The 26,500-nt window shown below is 38.9% G+C and overlaps 2 protein-coding genes across 5 annotated transcripts in view; one reads left to right on the forward strand and one right to left on the reverse strand.

The window, feature by feature from the left end:
* The window catches only part of b3galt1b (UDP-Gal:betaGlcNAc beta 1,3-galactosyltransferase, polypeptide 1b), a 44,607-nt gene extending 40,963 nt beyond the window's left edge, over positions 1-3,644 (forward strand). For both annotated transcript variants that reach the window (XM_027290793.1, XM_010737455.3), the window contains one exon: positions 881-3,644. In XM_027290793.1, the coding sequence (XP_027146594.1) occupies positions 1,116-2,105 (990 nt within the window). In that variant the 5' untranslated portion in view covers positions 881-1,115 and the 3' untranslated portion in view covers positions 2,106-3,644. The remainder of the gene's footprint in view (positions 1-880) is intronic.
* A 992-nt stretch (positions 3,645-4,636) lies between these two features.
* Positions 4,637-25,619, reverse strand: stk39 (serine threonine kinase 39). Of its 3 annotated transcripts, XM_019255266.2 has the most exons (19): positions 25,225-25,615; positions 23,457-23,569; positions 23,029-23,137; positions 22,310-22,448; positions 21,879-21,934; positions 21,464-21,573; positions 21,148-21,249; positions 20,700-20,833; positions 20,496-20,544; positions 20,090-20,155; positions 17,998-18,069; positions 16,841-16,963; positions 16,191-16,220; positions 15,773-15,829; positions 14,984-15,045; positions 9,961-10,013; positions 9,695-9,763; positions 9,319-9,383; positions 4,637-6,175 (listed from the first exon to the last, which is right to left on the reverse strand). In XM_019255266.2, the coding sequence occupies exons 1-19, from the start codon at positions 25,334-25,336 to the stop codon at positions 6,101-6,103; spliced, it is 1,596 nt and encodes a 531-aa protein (XP_019110811.1). In that variant the 5' UTR covers positions 25,337-25,615; the 3' UTR covers positions 4,637-6,100. The 3 variants fall into 3 exon arrangements, with proteins under 3 accessions (XP_019110811.1, XP_027146890.1, XP_010735756.1); XM_027291089.1 differs by lacking the exon at positions 15,773-15,829 and having other exon boundaries at positions 25,225-25,619; XM_010737454.3 differs by lacking the exon at positions 17,998-18,069 and having other exon boundaries at positions 25,225-25,599.
* Positions 25,620-26,500: the final 881 nt, after the last annotated feature.

Raw genomic sequence — 26,500 nt, forward strand, 5'->3', positions numbered from 1 at the left:
GGGCTCTAGATAGAGCCTTTCTCCTAAATGTGTAGATAGGAAACAGTGTGGCAAGAGGTATTCACTTGGCTGCAGTCTGTTAGATGCCACTAAATCCTACATACTTATGAATAAAATATGATTAAATTAACAAATAGTATACACGTTAGTTTAAATTGACTCTACTACTACTTGCACAGGATTGTATCTGCTATAATAAAAAAGTAATATATAATAGTTATATAATAGTTTAGCAAGGACACAGCATTAACATTTTTAAATAAAAAGGACTTTCAATGAACAAAACAATTGTTTCAGGTAAATATATTACAGCTTGAGGTATCTGCAATGCTGATACATGAAGACATTGTGTCATTGTGTGACCGTGCTTTCCTGCCCTTTACCAAACTCTGCTTTATTATTTCATCTGTGCTGCCTGTAAATCGAATGTGAGAACAAATTTAGATTGCGGATCACTGTCATAATCAGTGTCATAGTTAAATTATCACAAAGTGAATTTGTCCAGTTGCAGAACACGATGATGAGTCACTTTTTGGTAGACGCTGAAGGCATCGCAATTTTCCCACATGCTTTTCAACCACTTTAGTCATTTGTTGGATATTGATTTCATCTGAGTCCTTTACTTTGTTAGTCTGACTAGATTTACTCCAAGGATTATTTATTGTATAAATAGAATTAATATGATACTCAGGCAGCATTTCCTCATTTGTTTGACCTGTTGCTGATACCAAAGTGTGTGGTGTGTCTTTTATTCATATTCTAGTAGCCACTGTTGAGTTTATTGGATCTTTTTTAATAAATCACTCGTTTCTTTAAAGCCTGTCTCATATACATACATACATATATATATATTAATGTACAATTTCTCTCTCTCTTTCAGATGTAAATGGAGAAGCAAAAGTGTCACCAACAGATATTGGACATCCATATGATTTTAAAGTGCTCTGTATTAAAACGTAACCAGCATCACTTCTCTCTGAAGTAATCCATTACTGACAATTAATGTCAAACTGCGTGCTGGAGCAGCTTCATGCTGCCTCGCTGAGTGAAATACGGCTAATGGAAAGAAAGCCTTATAAGATCCAGCTCATCAAAATACACCTAAATGCAGCATAATGCCTTCAAAAGTGTCATGTTTGTACCTGCTGACAGTGGTCTGCTGGGCGAGCGCTCTGTGGTACTTGAGCATATCTCGCCCAACATCCACCTATGTCGGCCACATGTCTCTGCCTATACGTAAGACTGCGAAAACCCATAAAAACCTCACAACGTTCACCAACATCCGCACCCGCTCCCTTAACCCACACGCCTTTGAATTTGTCATCAATGAGCCGAAGAAGTGCGAAAGCGTAACTCCCTTCCTGGTCATCCTTATTAGCACCACGCACAAGGAGTTCGATGCGCGACAGGCCATCCGGGAAACCTGGGGGGATGAGAGCACCTTCAGCGACATCCACATCCTCACCATCTTTCTGCTGGGCAAGAACACGGACGCCATCCTGAACCAGATGGTGGAGCAGGAGAGCCAGATCTTCCATGACATAGTGGTGGAGAACTTTATCGATTCCTACCACAACCTTACCCTCAAGACCATGATGGGTATGCGCTGGGTGGCCACCTACTGCCCCAAAGCGCAGTATGTCATGAAGACAGACAGTGACATCTTTGTCAATATGGACAATCTGATCTACAAGCTCCTAAAGCCCAGCACCAAGCCGAGGAGGAGATATTTTACCGGCTATGTTATAAATGGTGGTCCCATAAGGGATATGCGCAGTAAGTGGTACATGTCCAGGGACTTGTATCCTGACAGTAAATACCCACCTTTCTGCTCAGGCACTGGCTACGTGTTCTCAGCAGACGTAGCTGAGCTCATCTACAAGACTTCACTACACACAAGACTGTTGCACCTGGAGGATGTGTATGTGGGACTGTGCTTGCGTAAGCTGGGTATACACCCGTATCAGAACAGTGGTTTTAATCACTGGAAAATGGCCTACAGTCTGTGCAGATACAGGCGGGTTTTCACTGTGCACCAGATCTCCCCGGAGGAGATGCACCGCATTTGGAATGACATGTCCAGCAAGAAGCACCTGAGATGTTAGGGGACATGAGGACCACCGAACAACAACTTAACGTTTTTTTTTTTCCTGCCTTTTTTTTCCCTCTCCTTTTCAATTTGAATCATGCTGAGTAATGTAAAAAAAACATTGAGGGCTGCTGCAAGTGTCTATTTCATGACAGATGTTTTCATCAAAGTCCATCATTGTCTGTTTCTGTTGATTACACCTCACGATTGTTAACGAATGCATGAGGCTTGTAAAGCGCGTATTCTCATGCATAATTAAAATGTGGTGTCGTTCCTGAAAGTAATTTTTTTTTTATGTATTCCAGGTCCAATCTAAGCAAACATTTTTTTATAAGCATTAAGTCGGTCAGCGTTAAGTAGTGTGGCCTAATGTGTAGAGGCAGTGTTTCAGTCAGATGACCTTGGTTCGAGCCCTCACACTGACAACATTCAGCCCTGTTAAAGTGTCCTTGAGCAAGACACTGAATCTGCACCAGCTGCATGGCTGCTGACTTAGCACCCTGATCTTCCTGCAGGAGTGCAAGCCAAAATAACTTCAGTGCAGGAATCTAAATATTAAATTACCGTATTACATCTATAATGTTATGCATTTTAAAAGTATTATTTAGAAAGGAGAGTTCCAGATCAGTGAGAATGCAAATGCTAATCCTATACAACAACAAACCAGGTCGTCTGTTGAGATAAAACTACATATACACTAAATGCTGCTCTCTACCTTCTTTTGGTCTTTATGATGAACACAGTCGGATACAAATCTGAAAATAAGCTGCAGTATATTATTAGTCTACAAACAGAACAAGTCAAAAGATAATTTAATGTTTTGCAATCGGTATTTTTTTCCTTTAGCAGTGGTAAATAGTGAAAGTTTTAGCTGAATTTGCTGGATGTTTTTTTTCACAGCTTTGTCTGATGTTTTTGTTTACATATTTTTGTTTACATCTCTGGAAAAAGTCAGATGTGAAGTTTTTTTTTTTTTTTTTAATCTCTTTGACATTTTTATATAATTGTGTTTGTCAGCTACCAGCTACTGGCTTCTCATTACTTCAGCTACCGCTTTTGGTTTATATATGCTGTGCAGCTCCTCCACACATCAAGAGAAATACAGTATCATGTTGTGAAAGTATGAGTTTAACTGTAGCTAAGACCATTACAGACTGGATGTATTATCATATGTATCTGGCATATCAGTGATTACTGCTACTGACATCATTTTGTTTCTCAGAAAACGTGGCTTTCATTGCCAAATGTTCATTTCCTTTTCCAAAAGTTCTGTAGTATTATAAGCTAATGTGACATTTACTGTGAAAGCATCAACAAGGGGTTGTTGTCATATTGTATGTTTTTTATATTAAAAAACAAATACTTGAATAATTAAAGTTATATTACTGCTTTTACTTGTTACTTACTTCAAGTCCACATTTCCAGACGGTTACTTTGAAGGTTTATTGAAGGTTTCTTTTAATGTTGATGTACTTGCAATTAAAAGATCAGGTTGTTTTACTTTCTGGATGACACATTTGAAAAGACTGAAATTACAAGATAAGGATGATATTAGCACAAGTAGCAGGTCACAACATGTACTACTATAAACCACTGGTCACACCAGACCAAGTAAGGTCGTTGAAACTAAATCCTTGAGTGTATTGATTTGAGCAGCGGTGCATTTTATTGCTCGTGAATTCAACTTTTCATTTGTAAGAAGAACAATGTCTAAATTCGTCTTTCAAAAATTACATAGTGTTGCTTTAAAGTCATTTTAGAAACAATAAACACAATTCTTTATTTCTTTTTTTTTTTTTTATGTAAAGTAGCCAAAAGCAGCCATTTGTTAGCTGCTCACCCTTTATGGCTCATGATTTCATTCTGCATAAAACATCGATTTCATGTCTGTCTGTCCTCCAGTACCTTTCTTGAGGTTTCTTCCATTTTTTCCCCCCAGTTAAAGGTCCAATGTGTAAAATTTCATGGGGTTTTATTACCAGAATATGGCAGAAATGGAATATAACTTTTTTTATATAACTTTTCCATTAGTGTGTAATCACCTGAAAATGAAAATTGCACCACGACTCCACTTCCAGAGTCCATCGTGTTAAAACACAGAGTTTCTACAGTAGAGTTCTACAGAATGGACAAACTACAACAATGGCTCTAATTAGGGCAGAGAGGGTGTAACAAGAGGGTTGCAATCAGCAACTACACCACTAGATGTCAGTAAATCCTACACACTGATCATTTAAAGGGATTTTATAGGGAGTTATTTATTTAGGAATCTGGACAGAGGGTGTCATATACTGTGCAGACTGTAGAGCCCCTTTGAGGCAAATTTGTGAGTTGGATATTTGGCTTCATAAATGAAACTGAATTGAACTGTAGACTTGAAGAAAAGGAACAGATGTAAGTCCTTTTATACCAAATATCTGCTAAATTAAACAAAACAAGAAAATCAACTTCTTCAAAATCATCTGATATTTGAAGTTTACGCCAATCAAGCAAGTTATGATTATGTTATGATGCTGTCAGCTGAAAGTAAATACGCCACACCTTTTCTAAATAATAGCAATTCTTTATTGTTGCTCCTCGTCAGAAACTTGACATCAGCTGAGTACAGAGTGGGAACAGGGGTAATATGCTGAAATGGTACACATACTGTACATAAAAAAAAAACAATAAATTACTTCAAAATAAAGAATTTAGTAGAAGTTATTATTTACCACTTCAATACTTAAAAATTATTTAGAACTACTGGACTTTGTTTGAACAAACAAATGGCTCATCACCCTTTCGATAGTTGCCTTTTGGTTTCATCCTCAGATGCATTGTCATACAGTACATTTTTAGAAACTACTATATTTTCTGGGGAAACAAGAATGTTTTGTAGTGCAGCAGAACAGAGCAAGAAAATTAAACTGTTGTGGTTTTGTCTCTTAACCTGGCTTCTGAATACACATCAACCGGAGCCGATTAATTGACTACAGGTTCTGTAATGTTTTATTTTTCATCTGACAAAAGCACACGAGTTAACTTGTCTCCAGGGGGCTAAGCATCTGCTTGTCGGGTGCACACACTCAGCCCAAAAGTGCATTGTAGCTTGTCTCATTAAGATACTTGACTTGAATTGAGTCATTGCTGTATTAGTAATACATTTATGAAATGGTAATCAGCAGGTTCTGCTCTTTGTGTGGTCTCACTCATTGACTACTTTCTTAGGCACAGAAAAATGAACAAGGCACCTCTAACATTTTGAAGCATTAGCACTGTCAAGAGCAGCAAATTATACACAGTAGCATCCAGGTCTCATTTTGTTTTCTGCACACTCAAGCAAAGGGTTCCCTTCTTATCAATGTAAAACAGGCCTTGAAACATAAATACAATTCTTTCTCTTTTTAGACATTCATTATGTTATTAAGAAAATGTGCTTTTACCCATAAATTAACTAAACTTACATTCTGACAAAGACCTCAGGGAAACGTCACAAATGTGTGGGTTTGTGAGATGCAAGTCAAAGCAAATATTTGTTTTCACTGTGGCAACGAAACGGCAAAAGGAACGAAATAAAAAATACCTTCTCATTTCAATAAATAATGAGAGCTTTGCTGAACACAAAGGTAATATGGTGTAAAACGAAAAAAAATGAGAAAAAGAAACAATAAATAAAACATTCAAAGCTACATCTTAATCACCTTATGTCACCACCTGAGTACATCTTTAGGTTCCTGGGCTGTATCCTGATCCCGGTCTGTGCGCTGGGCGGTGGAATGTTGTTTAAGGTTAAAGGTCGGGGAACAGTGAGCAGGAAAAGTCGGTGCTAAGGAGGTGTAGGCAGGGCGGTGGGGGGAGCTTGGCCACGGAGGGGGAGGGGAAAGGTGAAAAAGGACTGAGGGAGGAGGTGGGGGAGTGAGTTTTTTAGGGAAGATGCTGGGAAAGATGTTGCAGGAAGTGATGGTGTGTTCCTCTGTCTGTCTGCCCTGAACTGTCTCCCCTGTCTCACCTGCTTCAGGCATGAAGAGGGCATCAGCTAACACTTAGCTGTGCAAAGCCGATCAGCTTCCCCTCGTCTGGGATCTCCGTGTCGTCGCAGCCGGATGCCTGTGTGAGCAGGAAGAGGGTCAACGGGGGATTAGTTGGCACCCTGACACTCCCATGTCCATCAAAAGAAGTAAAACTGCAAAAGATCTACAAATCCCAGTGTTGTGTTAACACCCCTTAGAAAAAAGGGGTTTGCAGACAAGGCAGGCACTTCAGAAAGTATTGGGAGACGGACTGACATATCGTTGGTTTTGGTCTTTTACAAGATTCGTGATCTTTGATCTTCCAGCTTTGAACTATAAATGGAGACAGTTACATCAGCAATCTTTTGAGGCTGTGCAAATGTTAATCATATTGTTCTAGAAGGTTTATAAAAGTGCACTCTTATAATTTTATGACAGTGAGTAAGAAACAGCATTCTAATGTGGGGTGAGTCACATCTGGACGATACAAAGTCGGTTTAATAAGGTCAGTATTGGCGCCATTTCTGCTGCAGTATATCAGATCGGAGCATCCCTATTATGCAGTCGGATTAAATGTGAAAATAAAACAACATTTTAAAGTCTTGATCCTTTGTGGAACATACACATTAACCGTTATGTATCATACACATAATATGTGTACTTTTGGCCCGAAGCTGTTCCAATGAGAGGAAATCCTAGTATACAATAAGATTTTAGACAATAGTGTGCCTCTAACAACAATACATCCCTGCACAAACTGAGGTCCATAAAAATATGGGCTGGCTTGCACAGAGCCCTTTAACTCAATCCCATCTAACACCTTTGGATGAGACCCAGCTTGCAGGCTCATCGACTAACATCTGTGGCCAACAAAGCTTTGCAGCTAGGCTCCAAAATTTAAGTAGGAACCCTTCCCAGAGGCTGTCACAACAGCATATTGTTACCAATCATTTTGGAAGGAGATTTTTATGTTCTGGCAACCTCATACTATGTTTAGGTGTCAACATGCAGTGCATCATCAACTCAACTCCCAGAGACAAAGCACAATATTTATTTTCAGGCAGTCCAACCCTCTAGCCCTTGATGTCAGCTCAGTTCTTATGCTGCTCAGATGCTGTTCCTAAAGGCAGCATTAAAGGCAGTGCACGATTAGATTTGTCTTCCCTGAAAACCACATTCAGCTCTCCTCCTGTGGAAACATCAAGGTGAGTGGGTGGCCTAAAACCTGCTGGACCTTTAGCAATTCACACCTGAACGGGGGAGCGCCACTCCATCTCTGCTCTGCCTTTGTCTGATAATCATGAAGGGACTGTTATGAAAACACTGACCTCTTGTTCAGCTAAGTCATGAAGTTGCTCTAGTGCCACCCACACCATAAATTGTCTATATAAAGTGTTATAAACGAGGGTAATTATTCTCACTCCCTGAGTTTTGTCACACTGCGCTCGTAGCTCTTCGCTCAGACAAGCAGTTTTCACGCTGCCTGCAGTGCAGCACAGTTAGCACATGGAAAAGGTAGCAGGTCCATATATCTACATGGTAAACGCGAGCACTGCGCTCGCTCTGACTCACCAGAGACCGATCCACCTGTGACGCTCACTAGGTGCTGATATGGCAAACATAGCATAAAGGTCACTTTGTAAAGCACTGTGACCCAAAGCACAGATGTTGTTTACCCACAAATATAGAAAGGTCAGTAAACCATAATTTACATATTTCATTTTTTTCCCCCCACAGATGTCAGTTTCTCTAAAAGTCACACAAGGTGACTTCTTAAAATGGCGCATCCACAATATGCACTTTGTTTGTTCTCTCTCCTCTGCTGTGAACAAAATGAGTCTGGACCACATGCAGACTTCATATAACCGTTATTGTCCTCAAAATGAGTGACCCGCAGTGAACTGCAGAGCGAACAAATAAATAAAGCAGCACCCAGAATTTTCAATTATGACCGAGGCGATCAAGGTGCATCATTGATTGAAGCCAGCAGAAAGAAAACAGCACTGCTGAAAGCGACCTTTGACCTTCAGTACAGGGGTTCTCAAAGTCCTAACACTCGTCTCAATCACACACATAACACAGCTGTGATCAAATGTATATTTTTCAGATGCAGAGCTGTTCAGCAGTAAAACATATTTCGACTCCTTCATTATTTTTATGTAGGCTTCCTGTGGGTTTAGTGTACTTCGTGCAGCTGTGTTATACACGATTAAACAGACAACAAAAATAGATTTTGGACTGACTTTAGTATTGGCAGAAACTATTTAAAAAACCCTTCAAAGCTAGCTGATGACTGGACACGTATACAAATGTCCACCTACACACTCTTGTGAATGATAGATGTTTTTATTAAAACATGCAAATATTACTTAGCGTATGGTGTGTCTCTTATTTTATTTGGCAACATATTTGTAAGGTTGTTTATTACTAAATACTGAACTGCACAGAGTATTTATGTAATAGAGGTATAGAGAAATGTATAATTGTGAATGGTTTAACTTTTTTTCCATATTTTGTTCTGTACTATTAAATTAAAGAATTAAAACTTTTATTATCTAATTATTACTTTAAATATCTACAAATCAAAGACAGCCCAGCAAACTGTTGATGTGATACAGTCAAAAGAGTAATTGGACCTTGAGTTTAGATTTCTTTCTCTATATTTTATATTAAAATGATTAAATGACCATGACCTAATAAGAACAAAAATACGTTTTACGTTCATATTGAAAGATATAGTTTGTCATATCAACTATCTACTGTACAAATCGGGGTGAAATCTTTGAATCCTCTTTCAATCAAAACCCAGTTTTTATTTCTTCTTTTGTCTGGATGAGCTCAGCTGTGTTATATCTCCAGTAATGGAGAACAGCCTTTCTGCGGTAGTGTTAGCACCGCAGAAATCCATCGTTATCTATTTTTACGAGGCCGTACATCACCCAGCATCTGCACTGGGCTCCTGCGGATGGGATGCACTTTTTCCATTCAGTCAACTTAACCATCCCACATCTATTTTTGCCATTTAAAATCAGAGGGTAAGAATATCTAGTAATATTGTCCTTTATAGACAAAACATTATTGTCATGCTGAAACTATTTGGCTTATTTGTGACCTTTCCAGTAACTCCAGCTCTGACATTCATCACTGAACCTTTCATCAACAAGCTGTTTACAGCTCGACACTGTCAGCCAGGATAAACCCAGGAGGGTGTCATCAACCATCAATCATCTGGAAACTCACCAGCTTAAAGGTCAACACTTTGTAGGTAGTTGGGTCATCTACAATCTTCTGAAGGTTAGCAGCAACTGTAATATAGAGGGCATACAACAAAAACACCTTCATATAATATCAAGTTTTAAATTTCAGCACGTGTTGTACAACAGTGGAAGTCAGAAAAATAAGATATTTGATGTGATTAGTCGCTGTACGGGTAAATATTTTTAGACTTTAGTCAATCTCAAAATTACACACAATACATATAAAAATATGTTATTTCTTTTTGTCAGTCGTGTCAGGTATCGATGGCCAAATAAAGAACTAAAAAAAAGTGCATTTTCTCAGTGACGTTGGACTTAAAAAAAAATATATTCACTAAAAAAAAGAGGTGGAACATTACCAACAACAACATCATGTCCATTGACCAGGCCGGCCGAGAACAGCTCCTGGGAAACTCCATCAGCGGTGTCTTGTGAGGAAGTTACATAACAAATATTGAGCCGGCATCATTCCACTTAGCATGTAATTGTGTTAGATATTGAATTAGATACTGTCATGCGCGCAAGCACTGCCATTATCCATTACACACACAACAACCCACGGTGCCTGAAGATATTATCACAAAGAGAATGGCACATTCAAATCCATAAAAGCCAGAGCTCTTACCTCGCCCAGGAGTGAATTCAAACCGGATGTCATTCAGCTCCTTTCTAGAGTTCCTGAAAAAGGAGACAGCAAACAAGTGGCGTATTCACTCATTCATGCAGGAACATTCACTTGAATTCGTGTTTGTGTTCAGCTGACAAATGTTAGTCCGATATTCACTCTCCTGAATCCATCTCTTGACTAAAATATCACTCCACTATGTTCACGAGCAAGTCAATAGGTTGTGTGCCATTTGGTGCTAAGCAGGGAGAATACAGTTGATTTATTTTTTTAACGTTTTAGAAAAGTGAGTGACCTAAAACAATAAAGTTTTGGGCATGAAAACCAAAAGAATGAGCTGAAAAGCACTTAAACGACAACTTTCATATTACACTTTCACTTCAGTCCGTTGTTTAATGTAAATGTAAATCACTGTTACCTAAGTAGCTAACGCAATAATTAGATAATTAGGTTACGTGGGAAGAAATGTGTTGCTGCAATGGATGAACCAACTATAGGGAATGTGCAGAGATGTCTCAGTAATTTTCCACATAGTGAGCAGTAAGGTAACAGCTCAGTTTGTACAGCATACCTCACACCTGCTGCCATGGTTTGAGGTATGCTGTAAAGTTCAAAAGACTACACGAAGAACTAAAGAAAATGTTCTACGTGTCTGTGTCTACACCTGTCTAGAGTCTATGTTTTGTGAAAATTAAATGTGATTGACAGCTGTAATGTCATTGTAACATTGAGGCTGTGTGTATGCCTCCACCATAGATTGCAGCATGTTTTTTTCCAGCGTTTATGAAATGTGCCCCTCTTTGCCACATCAACCTGAATTCAGTTCCATCACTGGCATTAGAAAAATCTGAAAATGTGTGCATGACAGGTGAGGAAAAGCAGGATGTGTCAGTGCAACCCAAAAGAAGTGTGGTGTAGGAGAGAACTCATTTGGTTAGTCAGGTTACATAACTCACACGGCCAGCCCACGACCATCATTTTAGATGAGATTAGAGCCATATCTCAACACAAACATAACCTAAGACACACCTGCAATGAGATTAGTTAGTAGCAAGTCCATACGAAATAGTGGGAGTGAGGATTTACTATCAGCTCTGCCGTGAGTCAGCTTGACTTTTAAATTTAGAGAGTTACAGTTGAAAAAGAAAAGAATAAACAGGATAAAAACTGTGCTGGAGCAGATGGACGTAAACAACATCTCTATTCCCAGCAGTAGAAGCAGTGGGTGCACATTGCCAAGGCAAGGCTGCATGTATGTCAAAGCTCATAACCCTGAGATCGTGTCTGAAATCTGCCTCCTCTGTAGAAAACCAACAATGTTTGGAAAGCATTCTGTCAGATCACATATATAGTAGACTGAACATCATGACGTGAGAGTTGAAATACTCTAAAGATTTAATGTTTTCACAGTTCAACAGCAGTACAATTAGCATTTCACCCACCAACTGTCTTTTTTATTTTTGACACATTGTGAGCTAACTTACATATGCGAGATGACTCACCGGACAATAGCAGTTTTGTGATACATTATTTTTAAAAAGACAAAAAGTACAGCACAGACCTGTACAGACTGCTTTTCCACTCCTCTGTGTTTTTAGGTACAAACATTTCACTGGCAAACATAATAGTGACTGGTAGGGAAATCTCTCAGGGCACCCTTTTAAAAAAATGTCCCCACATGTACACCTGATGATGTTTGTCAGTATGACACATCACAGTCCTGCATTGTTGGCTGTCACAGAGGTTACTGACAGTGGAGCCGACTGGTATTTTTAGGTAAAAAAAACAAACAAAAAAAACATTGAGATCATGGAAAAATTCAAGGTGTTATGATGCTAAAAGCAACAGACAGACACCCTACTCAGACTACATCATTCATACTGACAGAGAGGCAGCACGTACACATTTACATATACTGTGAATACACAGTATGTGAGGGGAGAATCCACTGTTGTGACTAAAACGTACCATAACTTATATCTTAATTGAATATGCAAATAGATAAATACACATAAAAAGAAAAGGGTAACTAGATTTCACACAGAAAACGTATCATACTTAACATTTTCCTAATAATTTCCAAGACGTTTCCTGGAACAAACCATGGTATTTGTTATTAGTTACAGGGATATTAAGACAGCATTCAGTCTCTGTGTTTTTCTGTTAATTATTTTCTAATTAACTTCTAAATAATTGCTATGTGTCTTTCAGTCAGTGAACTGATTGCCTGGAGGGGAAACAAATACAAATCAGTAATTGTGGAGAATACAATTTTCAATATTAAATGATCACTGAATAAATATTTACTTGGGCTTGAATTGTGTTTTGATTTGATTCTTTTGTATTATTAATTAATCTGATGATTACAGTGTTTTGCAGTTCATTGATTATGCCTTTGGTCCACATAAAAGTCATAAAATTGTAAGAAAATGCCACCTTCAAATAGTTTTCCCCAACGAACGGGTTGAAACCCCAAAATAAACAATATAATGAGCCAATGACGGAGCGCGTCCTTGGAATTGTACTAGCGACACCTAGTGAAATGTGTGTGCAGAGATGTATGGGATTCAATTGTGTCCTGTAAACCCAACTTCAGGCTTATCACGTTTCTCAAAAAGGAGATATTTCAGAAGCTACCTTGATATTTGTCAACTTCTAGTTACCCTTTATGAAGAAGAACCTTTAGAAAAACATGGAAATGTCACCTCTGGACTGGACTGTTCAGTGATTTCAATTTACATCTGTGCTATTTTGGGGTTTTTTAAGCTCTAATGACATTGCACCAACAGCAAGCATATTATCCAAGTCTGAACTTCCCCTTCAAACTGCTGACAATATTACTCTCAAGAGGCCTCAATGCCTTTGTAAAAATAAAAGAGAGAGAGAGAGAGAGAGAGAGAGATTGAATGAGTTCCAAGCAAAATGTTGACAAAAATCCAATCATGCTGCTGCTGTTCCCCTGTCTCTGCTACTGAGGGGATCATATTACCATAAACTCATGCTAATGGGCTGAACTCCCTTATTAGATGAGAGAGGAGACCAATTAGCTGTTTATTTTGCTCTCTTGAATGCAATTACTTTCATGGATTCACTATTTAACTTCAATCTTTTACAAATTCCCAAGAACCATATTTTTTTGGTATAATTAAGGTTTTATTGTTGTGTTTCCTGTCAGGACACCGATATATAACCTGACAACTGACAACAAGATCCAAAAGCAATTTTCTTAGAGGGCTGAGAAAAACAACTTGTCTGTTTTTATATTGATATTCCAGACAAATATTTCATTTAATCGCCTTACGTCTTATGCAGCCTCACATTACTTGCGGCCATAAATATATCTTGTTCTGCCCTAAAAAAAACAACATAGGAACACAGCCAGAGGAAATCTCAAAATATGAATGCAGCCTCTCATCTTATAATACCTTCTGTGCTGATTCACTTTAAAACATACCAGCCAAATCCTCAACAGTAACCACAAGAAAAAAGGTCAATTTTCTTTTAAAGATACACTTTCAGTCAGAAGCAAATTGCTCAGAAAATGTTCCCTTGCACTGATTTCAAAATAAAGCTCTTACAATGACAGAGAGGTGCTGAGAGATGTTATTCAACCTTTCAAAGGGGGTTTCATGTATCTTGTGGCCACATAATGTAATGTTCTGTCAAGTGTATCATTTCTAGTTTAGGGAATATAAAGTATAATATAAAAATCCCATTCCATTAACACATCCCCCTATGTAACACTGGACAGCATGTCAAAGAAGAGGCTATAATGAAAAGGCATATATGAACATTTGAAACGGTGCCATCAAGCTTTATGGATCTACATCTAAGAATGCATCCATCACATGTCTGCACCTCTAATACTGAATATTCTAGCTGACAAATCAAAGCGAGGACTTGACAGGCTAACGCTAGGATCACATTAAACACAGTAAATACATATCTCTGTAGAAATTAATTCATTGGCCGCACGACTTTGCTTTGACACATTTTTTATAAGCGTGTCCTGAGGTTGCTGGGATACAAGTCTTTTTACATTTAATAAGAGCTGTAATTTATATTGTAAATGCAGTATTAATATCCACATCTAATCAGCTTCTTGTCTTTGAGTGTTGAAATCCAAAGATAAATTGTGAAACCGAGGAACCAAAAAAAAAGCCAACCATCAAAACTGATGTTTTATTTTAATCATCACGTTAGAAATATGACCTCATTAGTTAAGTGTCTCCTGTTGGATCCAGACCTGTTTTGTTAGTTGAGAATAAAAGGGTTTTCTCTGCTATGCTGGACACCACGAGAGGGAACTTCAGATGTCTGTTCAACCAAGAGTGTGCTCTGCACGCAGCTCATCAGGGGGCTACAGACAGACTTTCAACAGTCCGAAAATGAAAATCATTGTCTGCTGCTGCATCCCTGAAGATGTCCTTTCTCTTTCTCTGTTGGCGTGTTTGCATACCAAGTAGGAGAGGGAAAATGTATACGATATGCAGATGATGTGTGCAACGTGAACATCTGCTGCATCATATTACATGTTTAAATGAACGGGTACTGTTTTATAACAGCTTTGATCATTCTGTGGCTGGAGCACAAGCATCCACTTTGTCATTAAAATGTGTTTATGAACAGCAATGTCTGGAATATAGCATACAGCAAGAGGCAAAGGGTGCTATGAGAGAAGGGAAGCAGATTGTGGAGCACAGCCAGAGAACCAATGGAGTGCAACACTCTCCTCCTTACAACACGACCTGTGCGACAAAGGGAGGTGAAGCCATCCATGGCAATGCCAAATCCCCTCCACTGTAGCCGGCAAAGATCATTAGTTGTGTTAATATTCTGCATGTTTAGGACAAAGTGAAGTGCTGATGCATCCAGAAGCTTAATTTGCAATTCTTAAAATCTGCTTCTGCTTTCACTCCGCAGAGATCTTTAAACAGATTTTTTACGACCACACTGCCATGAGAGATTTCCTTGCCTTGCGTTATCAGCAGATAATTGATCTGAAAAGAAACATCTGTCTCACCTTAGCCGTAGTACCATGTTCACAGCGCCTTGAATGTAGGGTGTGTCCTCATACGGTTCAACCTGCATGACAAAACACCTGATGACGTGGCAGTTTACATGCATGATGGATGATCAGAAACACGAAAATGTTTTGCGTGGACTAGAAGAAGAAGCTTTGGGTACAGCTTGCACTGCAGAGCGAGATGAACATACGGTCAGAAGACATAAACCACAAATGTGTGCAGCACTGATCACGCACTCAGCCCTTGGGGTTTATCTTTTCTGAGAAATGACTTCCATTTATTGCAGCTGCAGGGGAAGTTGAACAAGGAAAGAAAAAGGAACAATACATAAAAGGTGTATTGTGTAAGGATCTATCACAGTTATCACTACCATATTACAAATGGGGTCTTTGTATTTTAAAGAATGGACATTAGGAGCAAGAAATGACTGCTGAGTAGCTGTCAGACTTAATTCCTGACTGGAGCATATGGCTACACCTCAGACTGCTTTGGCTCATTTTCAAAATGACAATGGCCTTAGAAAATGGGTTGCAATGGCAGTGAGTCTTGGCTGGCACCGTCAGACAGACAGCCATTTACTCTGAGTTATTACTGCTGAGAGCATCCAGGAGCTCCAGGAGACCAACATATATATATATATATATATTTCATCCACCAACACACATGCACAGATAGACACACACATGTACAGCATAGATGTGCACAAACACACACAGTCAGTGTGGCATGAAGGTCATTGAATCATGACAAATTAGTGCTGCTGCTGCTGCTGCTGAATCCCTCACCTGGGGATGCTGAATAGACAACCCTTCAAAAGGGACATTGTTGGCATTCTCCTCATTCTGGGAGGAACAAAATGAGAGGCAGAATTGTGCAAATGCTATTACATTCTTGGTAATTATAAAATCAGAGCTCATCTTATAAAGACAACAACATTTGCTGGCTTTGTCAGACAGTTTAAACAGGTGTTTGGCTGTTGCGGTAAAACAAACATTCATAATTGAGTTTATGATTCTTACTCAAGCTTCAGCTCAAGGAAGCTATATAACTGCATATCCAAAAAATGCCCCTCTGCCAAGTTATCAAACATTACAGAAGCAGTGAGGATACAGCTTATTTGTTATGTTATGTATGTATATGTAGTTTGATGATGATTTGAACTGCATGTTAAAATTGGGTGTATGAGAGGAAGAGCTAACTCACATCTTTGGCCTCATCTTTGACCCTTCGTGACTGGAGGGAAAAATCAAACACACATTTTCATATTTACACAACAGGACACAACAATAATGATTTATTTTCTGATGTTTCTAAAGTTCCCAAAAAGCATAAAACTGGTCTGTCCCTCCGTCTGTCAGCCCAAACCAATTTTTTACTTTTATGAAAAAAGAACAGAACAACTGCAGAAAAGTAATCAGCCTCTGATCGATGAAAATTCTATCAGCAACGACTTATTTCTTAAACTATTACTTTTGGTCACATATTATTTATTGCATCATACATTAAAGCCGGGTACATTTATGAAAGGGATCTTTGATCATGGCTGTCTACTTCCTTAAATCCTTGGAGCTACAGTGTCTTCCAGCTCATTACAGCAACTTCATGACAGGCTCTCTCTGAGATAAGTCATCTGCTATAAACAAACACTGACTGATCTGGAGGTGAAGGAATATACAGGGTCAAAGCTGGAGGGAAAGTTACATAACAGTTTGGTCTGCAGGTTAGACATGACGTGCAACAATAATGCTGAACTTCTATGCACACTGAGCTCAATCTAGAACATAATCTTGATTCGTTGTTATAAAAAGCGTTACTGACGGGCCAAAGGCTGGTCTTTGTGGAGTCTCACCTACCCTGCCCTGATTCACAGCTGCCTTGCCCTCCTCACTGCCCTCGTCCAGCTCGTCGTCGCTCCACTCCCAGTCCCCATCCTCTGTCTTGTGCAGGTGGCCGCTGGAGCCTGGGACTCTCCTCACCTGGAAACACAGCGGGCACACTGAACGTCACTGATGTAATTCACTGTGGTTTGGTCATGATTTCATTAGGTTTTAGAGGACTTTATATTAGAGCGGTTGTTCTGAGTACTGGAACCAACTAATGAGATGATGTTGCTAAAGGATTCCCTCCCTGAGAGTTACAACTGGTGCACCTTGTAACATTAAAAGTAAATGTACAAAGCCACATTCAAATCACTTTGCCTGGTGACTTGAAGAGCCCTCTGGTAAGGGAGCTTATTGTTGCCACTATGACAAATTCTCCCATTAAATGTCTTCTTTTTATGCTATTATGGCATATTTTCTAATTCAATTTTTGAATTATTCGTTTTTTATACAAACATTTGCTTGTTATAACAACACATCAAAAAATCACAAAACTTTATTGTTATCTCACAAAATGAACACATCTTTTATCATGGTATGTACAGTACGTAAGATCAGGAGATGACACTGCAGCCTACGTCAGCAGAGATGTGTTGTAGTGTTGTAACAGCAAAGGTTTCCTGCACAAACGAAATAATTCAATATGCAGCAATAATGGAATAATGAAAATGTGTTAAACCAAGACATTTTTCACAGTCCCTTGGTGCATTAGAGTTTAGTTTAGTTTGTATATGTTGCTGGTACACTGACTAATAAAACTCAAAGCTCAGTACTCCTATAGAAATCACATCAGTTTAGTAGGTACAGCACAATAAGTACAGCACAGTATACAAAAAAGCTATAAAGCATATCAGTGATATTTAATAAGTTATATATAAACCAGTAGTGTTATAACTGCAAATGTAAGCAGCATATAAGTATAGCAAAATCACTGTGGTGAAGCCTGTAATTTGTTGCCGTTCTGCAATCTGGAAGAGTGTGTAAGGCAAGCAACACGTGACTAGTCTAGCAGTGTGGGGTAAGATATAAGAGGAACACAGTGTTACAGAACAGGCAGCACACAAAACTGGAAGCTACTAGCACCGGGGTCATATGAATTCCCCAGAATTAAAAGTTGAAAGAAGCACTACCCTCCTGTTGGTGTCGGGTTTGTTTTCCAAACCTGACATAGAACCAAGGCTCCCCCAGTTCTTCTCGGGGTCCTTGAGCAAAACAGACACAGATCAATGCACTCAGTGGCCACACGATCACCTGACTGGCATAACAAACACGCCAAATGTGCAGCGGACAAAGTCATACCACTGCAAATAAATTAAAACATTGTAAGATCAGAAAGTGAAAGTGTGAGCAGATATCAGGGTGTGCAGGGGAGAAATCTGATGCACATTCGGGTCCATGCATCCATGCAGAACTCAATCCATATTCCATCATCATTTGTGCACTGGACCATACATTTGAATTTATCACGGCTTTTCTTTTTTTCCCCAGTTTTCAATATGTAACAAATCAATGACACGAGCCCACGCTAGTTGTAAGTCACTAATGTCTAATCTTTAAATAATAAAGCCTGACACGTCGGGAAGCTCTATTGTGGGTGTCAGGGTGCCCTCTGCTGGTAACTCAACTCACCTGTACAGTTTACACTGTCATTCACTCTGAATGGGATCTTTTACATTCATATTTCAAATACGGCCTTGAGAAATCCTTGTTTGTCAGGTTTGTAAAAGGCAATTTCCTCTACTCCTCACTTCCTTCTTTGTTTTGGAAATCACTCCTGAGTTTCTCACGCTTTTCATTAGAAAAAATTCAAATTAAATTAAAATTACTTTATTGGTGACAGCTGACCGAAGGATCTGCCATCTCCTTTTCATTTCACCAGAATTTGTTCAAGGAGAGGTTAGTTCCCATGTAAAGCCTTAATAGAGAGCAAGGTTTTATACCAGCTGTCTGGCTTCATGTATTGTCTCTTAAGCCCACCTTGTACTTGTTGCAGTAGAACTGCAAGCGTTACCATGACTACAGAATACCAAACAGGGCAAAAACTACAGCAACATAACAAGAACGCAGAGTAACAGTGGTGCGTGAGGGCACAAGGAAACTACTGCAGTTCAGAGAGGTCATAGGGTTGAAGGTGGTTTTCTAGAGAGAGAGGTTTGGGAGTGACTGGACAAGATCTTAGGAGAGTCAGGCCACTGTGGTGTTGATAAAGAGGTCACAGCATCCTGAGATAACAAGGTTTCTGCAGTATTGCCTGTGTCTGCAAGATTTAGGTAATGTTTGCTGAATGTATAATGCAGATGACTCTGTAGGTCAAATCAGCACAAAACAACAAGGACGCTAGCTCTGTGACTCATAAGTTACCCGACTGTATGTACTGTGTATGCTGTCTGTTCTACACTTTTTACATAGAAACAATGTGAATATGTAGTTGTGCATTTCCATTTGGAGGTTAAAGTATCATTGCTTTACATCCAATCTTGAATAATTTGCCTCAGAGAAGACCGGCGGCTGTAATGCACTGTATTAACAAAATTCAATTTAGCAATAAGTACTTTCCATTCATTGTGATTACTGCTAGATGCCTGTGGTTACGACATTAATCATCAACAAACGTCAACAATATTAAGCCACACTAACAACAGTTGACCCCCTACCCTGTCTGTGCGTAAATGTTAACGTCATACACAGTAACAACCACTATGCCCTCCATTTACTCCTAACCAGTCAGTGAATTTCCACCCCTCGACTTGGCCTTCCGGCAATCGCCCTGTGTTCCCATTTCTGTCCCGGCCATCCAGGCGGACTGTTACGTTAAGCCAATATCAGCTGTGCCTAAAAACTGCACTTCCTCCCACTTATCTCTGACCAGTGGGCAACTAAGCAAGCAAACTAAACAATAATGTCCTCTTCTCTTTTATCTGATGTTAACAATTCATTTAATCCTGTTTGTCTTCAGTGTTCCACGTGTAGAGAGCTGCACCGCTTACACAAAACGTCCATACATCAACCTATTTGCTGCTGTGGCCCATATTTTTACATAAGCTACACAACAGTTTGTGCAAGTGTTTGAGGAACTGAAGAAAGTCAGAGTTCGTAGCTTGTGTTGACTGTAAATGGCCAACTCTGGTGGAGAGGGATACTTCAGTCGATCCCAGCACTCTGCCATAATTTGTTCATGTTTAGTCAATAACAGAGTTTCAGGGAAAGTTTGTGTCAACATACCTTCTTCGCTCTCTGGGAAATCTTTGGTGCACGACATAAAAGCTTTTCAACCAGATATTCTTTGTTCTGCAAGAGAAAAAAAAAAATAATCAAAATATAAAGAATCAAAAAATTTGTCATGAAAATAAAAAAATATTGTGTTATTGTGTAACTCTCAGACGGTGTTTAGTATGAAGGTTACTTACTGATGATCAGAATAACTATTATATCTCATCAGAACCCATTTGTGAATCATCGTTATGTGAAATTAGTGAAAATATTGTGCATTTATCTATAAAATGTCCAGAAAGTCACGGTGTTACAGAATTAACAGACATAGACAAGGATATATAATTTTAGTATGTACATCATAAACATTAACATAATGTTGCATAATATAACAAAACCGTTGAGATTAATCAAATACCTTTGCCTTTTGGAAGAATTTACACTTCAAAAGCTCTGCGGCTGTGGGCCTGGAGATAAAGAAAGGAAGAACTGAAAGTTGAATCACAACATCACAACACAGCTCTCACTCTCTGAATGTTAATCAGATGCTTTTTATTGATCACAAATTGCATCAGCTCCCTTCACTAAAACAGTTGGTGGATATATGGTATGTAGTGCTAACCTTTTGGCAGGATCCTTCTGAAGGCACATAGTTATTAGCTTTCTAAATGATTTGCCATATTTTTTTAGCACTTCTTTGTCCTCTACGCCCGTCTCTAGAGTGGGTGGATCATTCTGTAGGGTAAGCATTAAAACCTAAAAAGACAAGAGGGAAAAAAAAAAAACAGTCAAAAACCACCCTCGCATTTCAACAGCGACACAAATATTGTAGATGAGGAAAAGAAACTCAAAGCAGGAAACAGTTTAGAGAGGAAATGCTGTGGAAAGTAAAACAAGCAAGATTAAAGGTTGCCTCTTTATTATTGGTTTGGTTTCCCAATCACAGTAAAAGCAGCAAGTCAAAACAAGAGTCAGTTTAAGATTAAGCTTAGTAAGTCGGTACTTTGATTTTTGTGCTGTGTGAATGCTACAAGAATAGCTATGATTATGACACAACGCAGAACACTTGCCTTCATAGGAGGGTAGCGGTGATAGGGCGCAGAGCCTGTTGCTAACTCTATGGCTGTAATTCCAAAACTCCAGATATCTGCTTTGAAATCATAGCCTCGGACCTGTGGGTAGAAAAATACAATAACCTGTAATATCATATACAGCCTCTGTAGTTTTATGTTAATGCTGTGATTTAGTGGTTAGCGTGTCATAAATACATCAGGTAATAGCACTACTTTAGAAAAATGGATTGGCACTAAGACACCTGATCAGGCAAATACATTTTCAATGAGATATGATGAACTTGCATCTGCGTTTTTGTACGGATAGACTTACCTGTTCCATCACCTCCGGCGCCATCCAGCATGGCGTGCCAACAAAGGTCTTTCGTACTTTGTTTCTAGTCATATCTCCCCCTGTGGCTAGGAATGCGCTTACTCCAAAATCTGAAATTATAGATAAATAACCAACATAGAGACACATTTGGTTATGTCGAAAAAAAGAAAACAGCTGTACAATAATTTCATCTGTAAAAAATTTTTTTCTTAACAGCTGTAATTAACTTCAGTCACCAGAATTTAAAAAGCTAATTGAGGAAAATCCATAATATTTACACTACAACTCCAGAGAAAAGGGTTCAAGTAGCTGATACAAAACACTAGACAAACCTTTTCATTATCAGGTCAACAATGTTATCAGTCTCATGTAAGACTCAAGTGTGAGTGCAACAGAAGAACCACGTTCAACACACCTGCAATCTGAACTGATCCATCTTCTCCCAGTAGTATGTTGCCAGCTTTCACGTCCCTGAGGTCAACAAAAGACAAACACAGACAAACAACAAAGTCATGTGGAGCTGCATTGATTCTTCCATCCGTGTAAACAAGTCCCACAGCCCACCACCATCTGGAACACTGCCCAAGGGGCTGATGGAGGTTTAAGCCTGCCTCTCAGTGACCTTGAAATGTAGGGACTTTGCAGATCACAACTGGACTGCTTGTCAATAAATACAATGATCGGTTTTACTTTTACATGTTCTAATAATTTGTTTAACTCTCTTATCCAGAGCATAACACAAACACAAAGTACATTATATCTTGCATTGTTATTGCTTAAATCTTATAATAAACCATTCATGAGCTTAAATCAAAGAGGTATCGTTAAGTTAGTTAAAAGTGTTACCGGTGAATCTGTCCGTTTCTGTGCAGATAGTCCAGGCCCTCTAGGACTTCTTTTAATATAGTGGCAATAATAGGCTCATCTAGTGCTCGATTTCTGTCCTCCTCCTTGCTTGTGTGCTTAATTATATCCAGCATAGAGCCTAAAAAGACATCAAAGAAAAAATATTCAGTCACTTTTTTATTAATGAGAAACACAAATCAGCGGCAGTGTTACTCTGAGTCCTTACATGATCGATGTTTACAACCAGGTGCAAATTATTACAGTGTCTGTTAAGTGCTTGTAGTGCTTTAAACATTAAAACGTAATAGGCTGCACATTACACTGAGTAACACAAGTGAGAGTCATAAGGATGTGCACAGGAACATCATCAGACCACAGATGTTATTTACCATTAGCATTAATGTGCCACAGCACTCACATGCAACCGCAATAAAGCCAGCCTAAAATATTATTTTTTATTTGATTGGTTTTAGAGTCTAATTTTAAAGTCTGATTTAATCTTTAATGAGTAGGTATAAATACAGATTAATAATAATATGATGACTAATGCGGTCAAAACATTATGTTAGTAAATTTTGTAATGTCACGTACACAACTTTTCATTTGAGACAACTACATAGATCAAAGCACATGTAGCATCGTCACATCCACTGAACATTCAGTTATTATCATGCCAGACGTGGGATTTTGCTCCACGTAGCTCGGCAGCTGAGGCTCACCTCCACTCAGAAGCTTCATAACCAACCAAAGTTCATCCTTCACTACAAAGGAGGTGTAGTAGGTGACAACATTGGGATGGTTGCACTGGCTCATTGCTTGGATTTCTTTCTATTGTGAGAGAGAGAAAGACGACGAGGATATGACAGATTGAATTATGTTCAACTATTATCGATTAATCACAACTTGTATTTTATTTGTAATAACCATAGTAACAGGAGTCAGTAAACTGATACACATCTCAGTATATATGACCTTACAGTAAATTATGTATTACAACCTCTTAGGCATATTGATGAATACCATTTTTCACATAACAATAACAATCAAAGGGATCAGAGGGAATGTAGTAGTACAGCATTAGAGAGTGGTACAAAAACACTCTGTGCACACACACTGAGAAAAATACGCCTGTATTTATTGTACTCACCAATAGCTCATCCATGCTGGTCTGGCATTTTTCCAAGTTTATTCTCTTTATGGCGACGCGCTCCTTTCTGGGGGTACAGAGGGCTGCCTGCACCACAGCTGTGGCCCCGCTGCCTGGGATCACAACCACAACAGAGCAATGAGAAAGTGAACAGGAGCAAAGTGGGACTCCCCCGCACACACAGCTGGAAGACAACCACTCTGTTCCTCGGTTTTTGTGTTTATGTTATGGTATTCATCTTTCATGTGCGCTGGCTGATACATTAAACAAACACAATGACGTAAGCTGACGTTGAGCAAAGCATTTTTCCCCCCTCTAACGTGAGGGGTTGTTTACTTGGTGCTTTACAAATCAGGCCATCCTGCAGTAGTGTAGTTGTTCACACCAAGAAGCTTTGACACACAGCGTACTGCTTGCCAACTGTTAACGGCAGATAAGGAGAAGAAGGGAACACATGAGCTCTGACTGTTTACCAGCTGATTCTGAAAACAGAGAGGGGGTCCCACTAACTCATCACAGTCACACAGCTGTGTGTCTTTTTTTCTTATCAGTGATGATATGAATTGTCAACTCAACTGCACAACTCATGCCTTTGCCAAAAAATATTCAGGAAACTTCCTTTTAGAACTTTTAAGATTTTCATTGTTGCTTTATTTAGTAATGATTTTTTTCTAAAATGAAATTAATCATAACAAAACTGAAATCAAGCAACCTATGAATTCAAGTGGGACACGTAACTTTAAAAAAAAAAGTAGAATAACAAGGAGAAAGTCCCAGAGTACATGTAATTGTTACAGAAATCTACAACAAGTGTCAGAATATCCACAGGTTTAATCATACTAACAACATGCATAAACACACATGGAGGCTATATATTGTTGTTTTTATTCTAGAAGTAACAATATTCAGATATAAAAAGAGTGAGTAAGCGCTGTAACGACTGGTCAATTACAGAAAGTGAAAGGACAACCATCACAGTAATCGCTTCATCTTTAAGTCATGTGTTAACATGTGTAAGCAAAATGTGTTTTTGTGAGATTTGGCTTCTTTTCACTGTTTTATATAAATGTTATAATTGATTATGCTTAAGTTTTAGACTGTTAAATACAATGCACACTCAAAAACATAACACACTTTCACTCTTTTCTGACATTTAAACAGCCAAAAATATTAAGGAAAAAAAAATCAACATATTAATTAGTAACAAAAGTTAGTTACAGCCGTGTTTATAGTTGAGTCTCTCACTTTTTTACAGACACAAAGTTGAGTGATGTTAAAATAAACAACTCTACAAGACCTACATGTATCACTATTATTAATAGTATTAGAATAAAGTTGTGTTCTTGTTATGTTAAACACGTGTTACATTACTGTCCACTTGAAATGATGTGATGCTATTTGCATGCCATCATAAACAACTGGAAATAACACTTTTTTTTGTTTGTTTGAGCATCTGTGATTTGAGTAATAAACTGGACACGTGCCACACACACTGGCACAGCTCTCTATTATCAGAGCCACATAAAAATAAAAACATAAAAAAATGATGTGACGTTTTCCACCTCATGCTGATACACCGGCAGTCTCTACAACGTGCTTGTTAACATCCGCATTGCAAAGCATTGCAGGAGGCTACTACTGCATATGAAGAGAGAGAGACAGAGGAAAAAAAGCCGGTAGGCCCTCATCGTCATTCACAGCTGATAACAAGCCGCGGCGTGGCTTTCCACGATCATACGCAGCCTTCATCACATCCACGGGTACTAACCTATGACTTCCTGCAGCTCGTACGACTCCCGGCTAATTGGCCAGCTGGTTGTCAGCGCTGGTTGCGGGTGGTGTTGGAGGACAGGAGCCGGAGATTCGCCTTGATCCGCCATGATGATGATGATGATGATTCTGCGCTAGTTAGCAGCCTCTCTCTCTCTCTCTCTCTCTCTCTCTCTCTCTCTCAGACAGAGAGACAGACACCGAGATAGAGGGGAGAGAGGGGAGGGAAGGAGGGAGGGAGACGAGTCAAATTTGACCTCACCTCCTCGGTACAAGTGTCAGCTGGCAGCTGGAGCGGAGCAGCTACCGCTCACTGCGAGCACAACCCGGAAAATAACGGACCGCACACATGCGCGCGCATGTATACATACATATATATATATATACACACACACGCTCGCGCGCTAGTGACAGTTGGAGAACACGACTGTTGGACACACACGAGCGCGCGCGCGCACGGGAAGACGTTAATTAAAATCAAATTAATCTTCGTACAACACTATCAGGCGGTTTTTAGAGATTCATAACTTAACTCGCTGATTATTTTTTGGTTCATTTATCACTTAAATGCTGTCTGAATGTTTTATATATTAAAAAAACGACGCTTTGTTTCATGTCACATGCCGACAGAACTACAACTGACGTTGTCAAGGACGACCACAAGATGGCGGCAACGCCTCTCTGGTGTCGACTACTGAACCACAAAGACGTTATAATCGACGATTAATCATGTACAACAATTTACCGTTTTATCTATTAGTTACTCCTTATTTGATTTTTACTTGTTTTATTTGACTCTCAAAATGTCAAACAGCTTCTTAAATGTAAATATTTCCTGCTTCGCTTTGTTTTATATATATATATGACAGCATGTTGACTATTCTTGCTGGATATTGGTTGGTTGTCTTTTGGACTAATCGATTAATCTAGATAATAATCGTAGGATTATTCATTATTTTGTCTCTACAACTCCTCCCTCAAAATATCAAGTCCAGTACCTACTGAACAGGCTTGTGCAATCTTACACACATGCATACTGCACTTAAACAATCAGTGTGTTCTCTGTACAGTCTCTCAAAGACTAAATTCTTTATAAGGTTTTAGATTTACACATTGCATAGTTCACTGTTACTTGTTTTTTATTTAACTGTTATTTATACATGTGTATATAGTGTTACAATAGGATATTGTATAGATGTAAGTTGTAAGATGTTAAAGTTTTGTTTTCTTGCTATCACTTACGTTTGGGAGCTGCTGTAACAAAAACAATTTCC

This window comes from Larimichthys crocea, chromosome XVIII (assembly GCF_000972845.2).
Source record: "Larimichthys crocea isolate SSNF chromosome XVIII, L_crocea_2.0, whole genome shotgun sequence".
NCBI classification, from domain to species: Eukaryota; Metazoa; Chordata; class Actinopteri; family Sciaenidae; genus Larimichthys; species Larimichthys crocea.

Coding starts and splice junctions, on each gene's coding strand:
- stk39 (XM_019255266.2), bottom strand. CDS start 25,336: ATGGCGGATCAAGGCGAATCTCCGGCTCCTGTCCTCCAACACCACCCG. Junction 22,449..23,028: donor TATGAAGCTTCTGAGTGGAG/GTGAGCCTCAGC, acceptor ATGTCTTTTTAG/GCTCTATGCTGGATATAATT. Junction 15,830..16,190: donor TCAAAGATGAGGCCAAAGAT/GTGAGTTAGCTC, acceptor TGTTCCTCCCAG/AATGAGGAGAATGCCAACAA.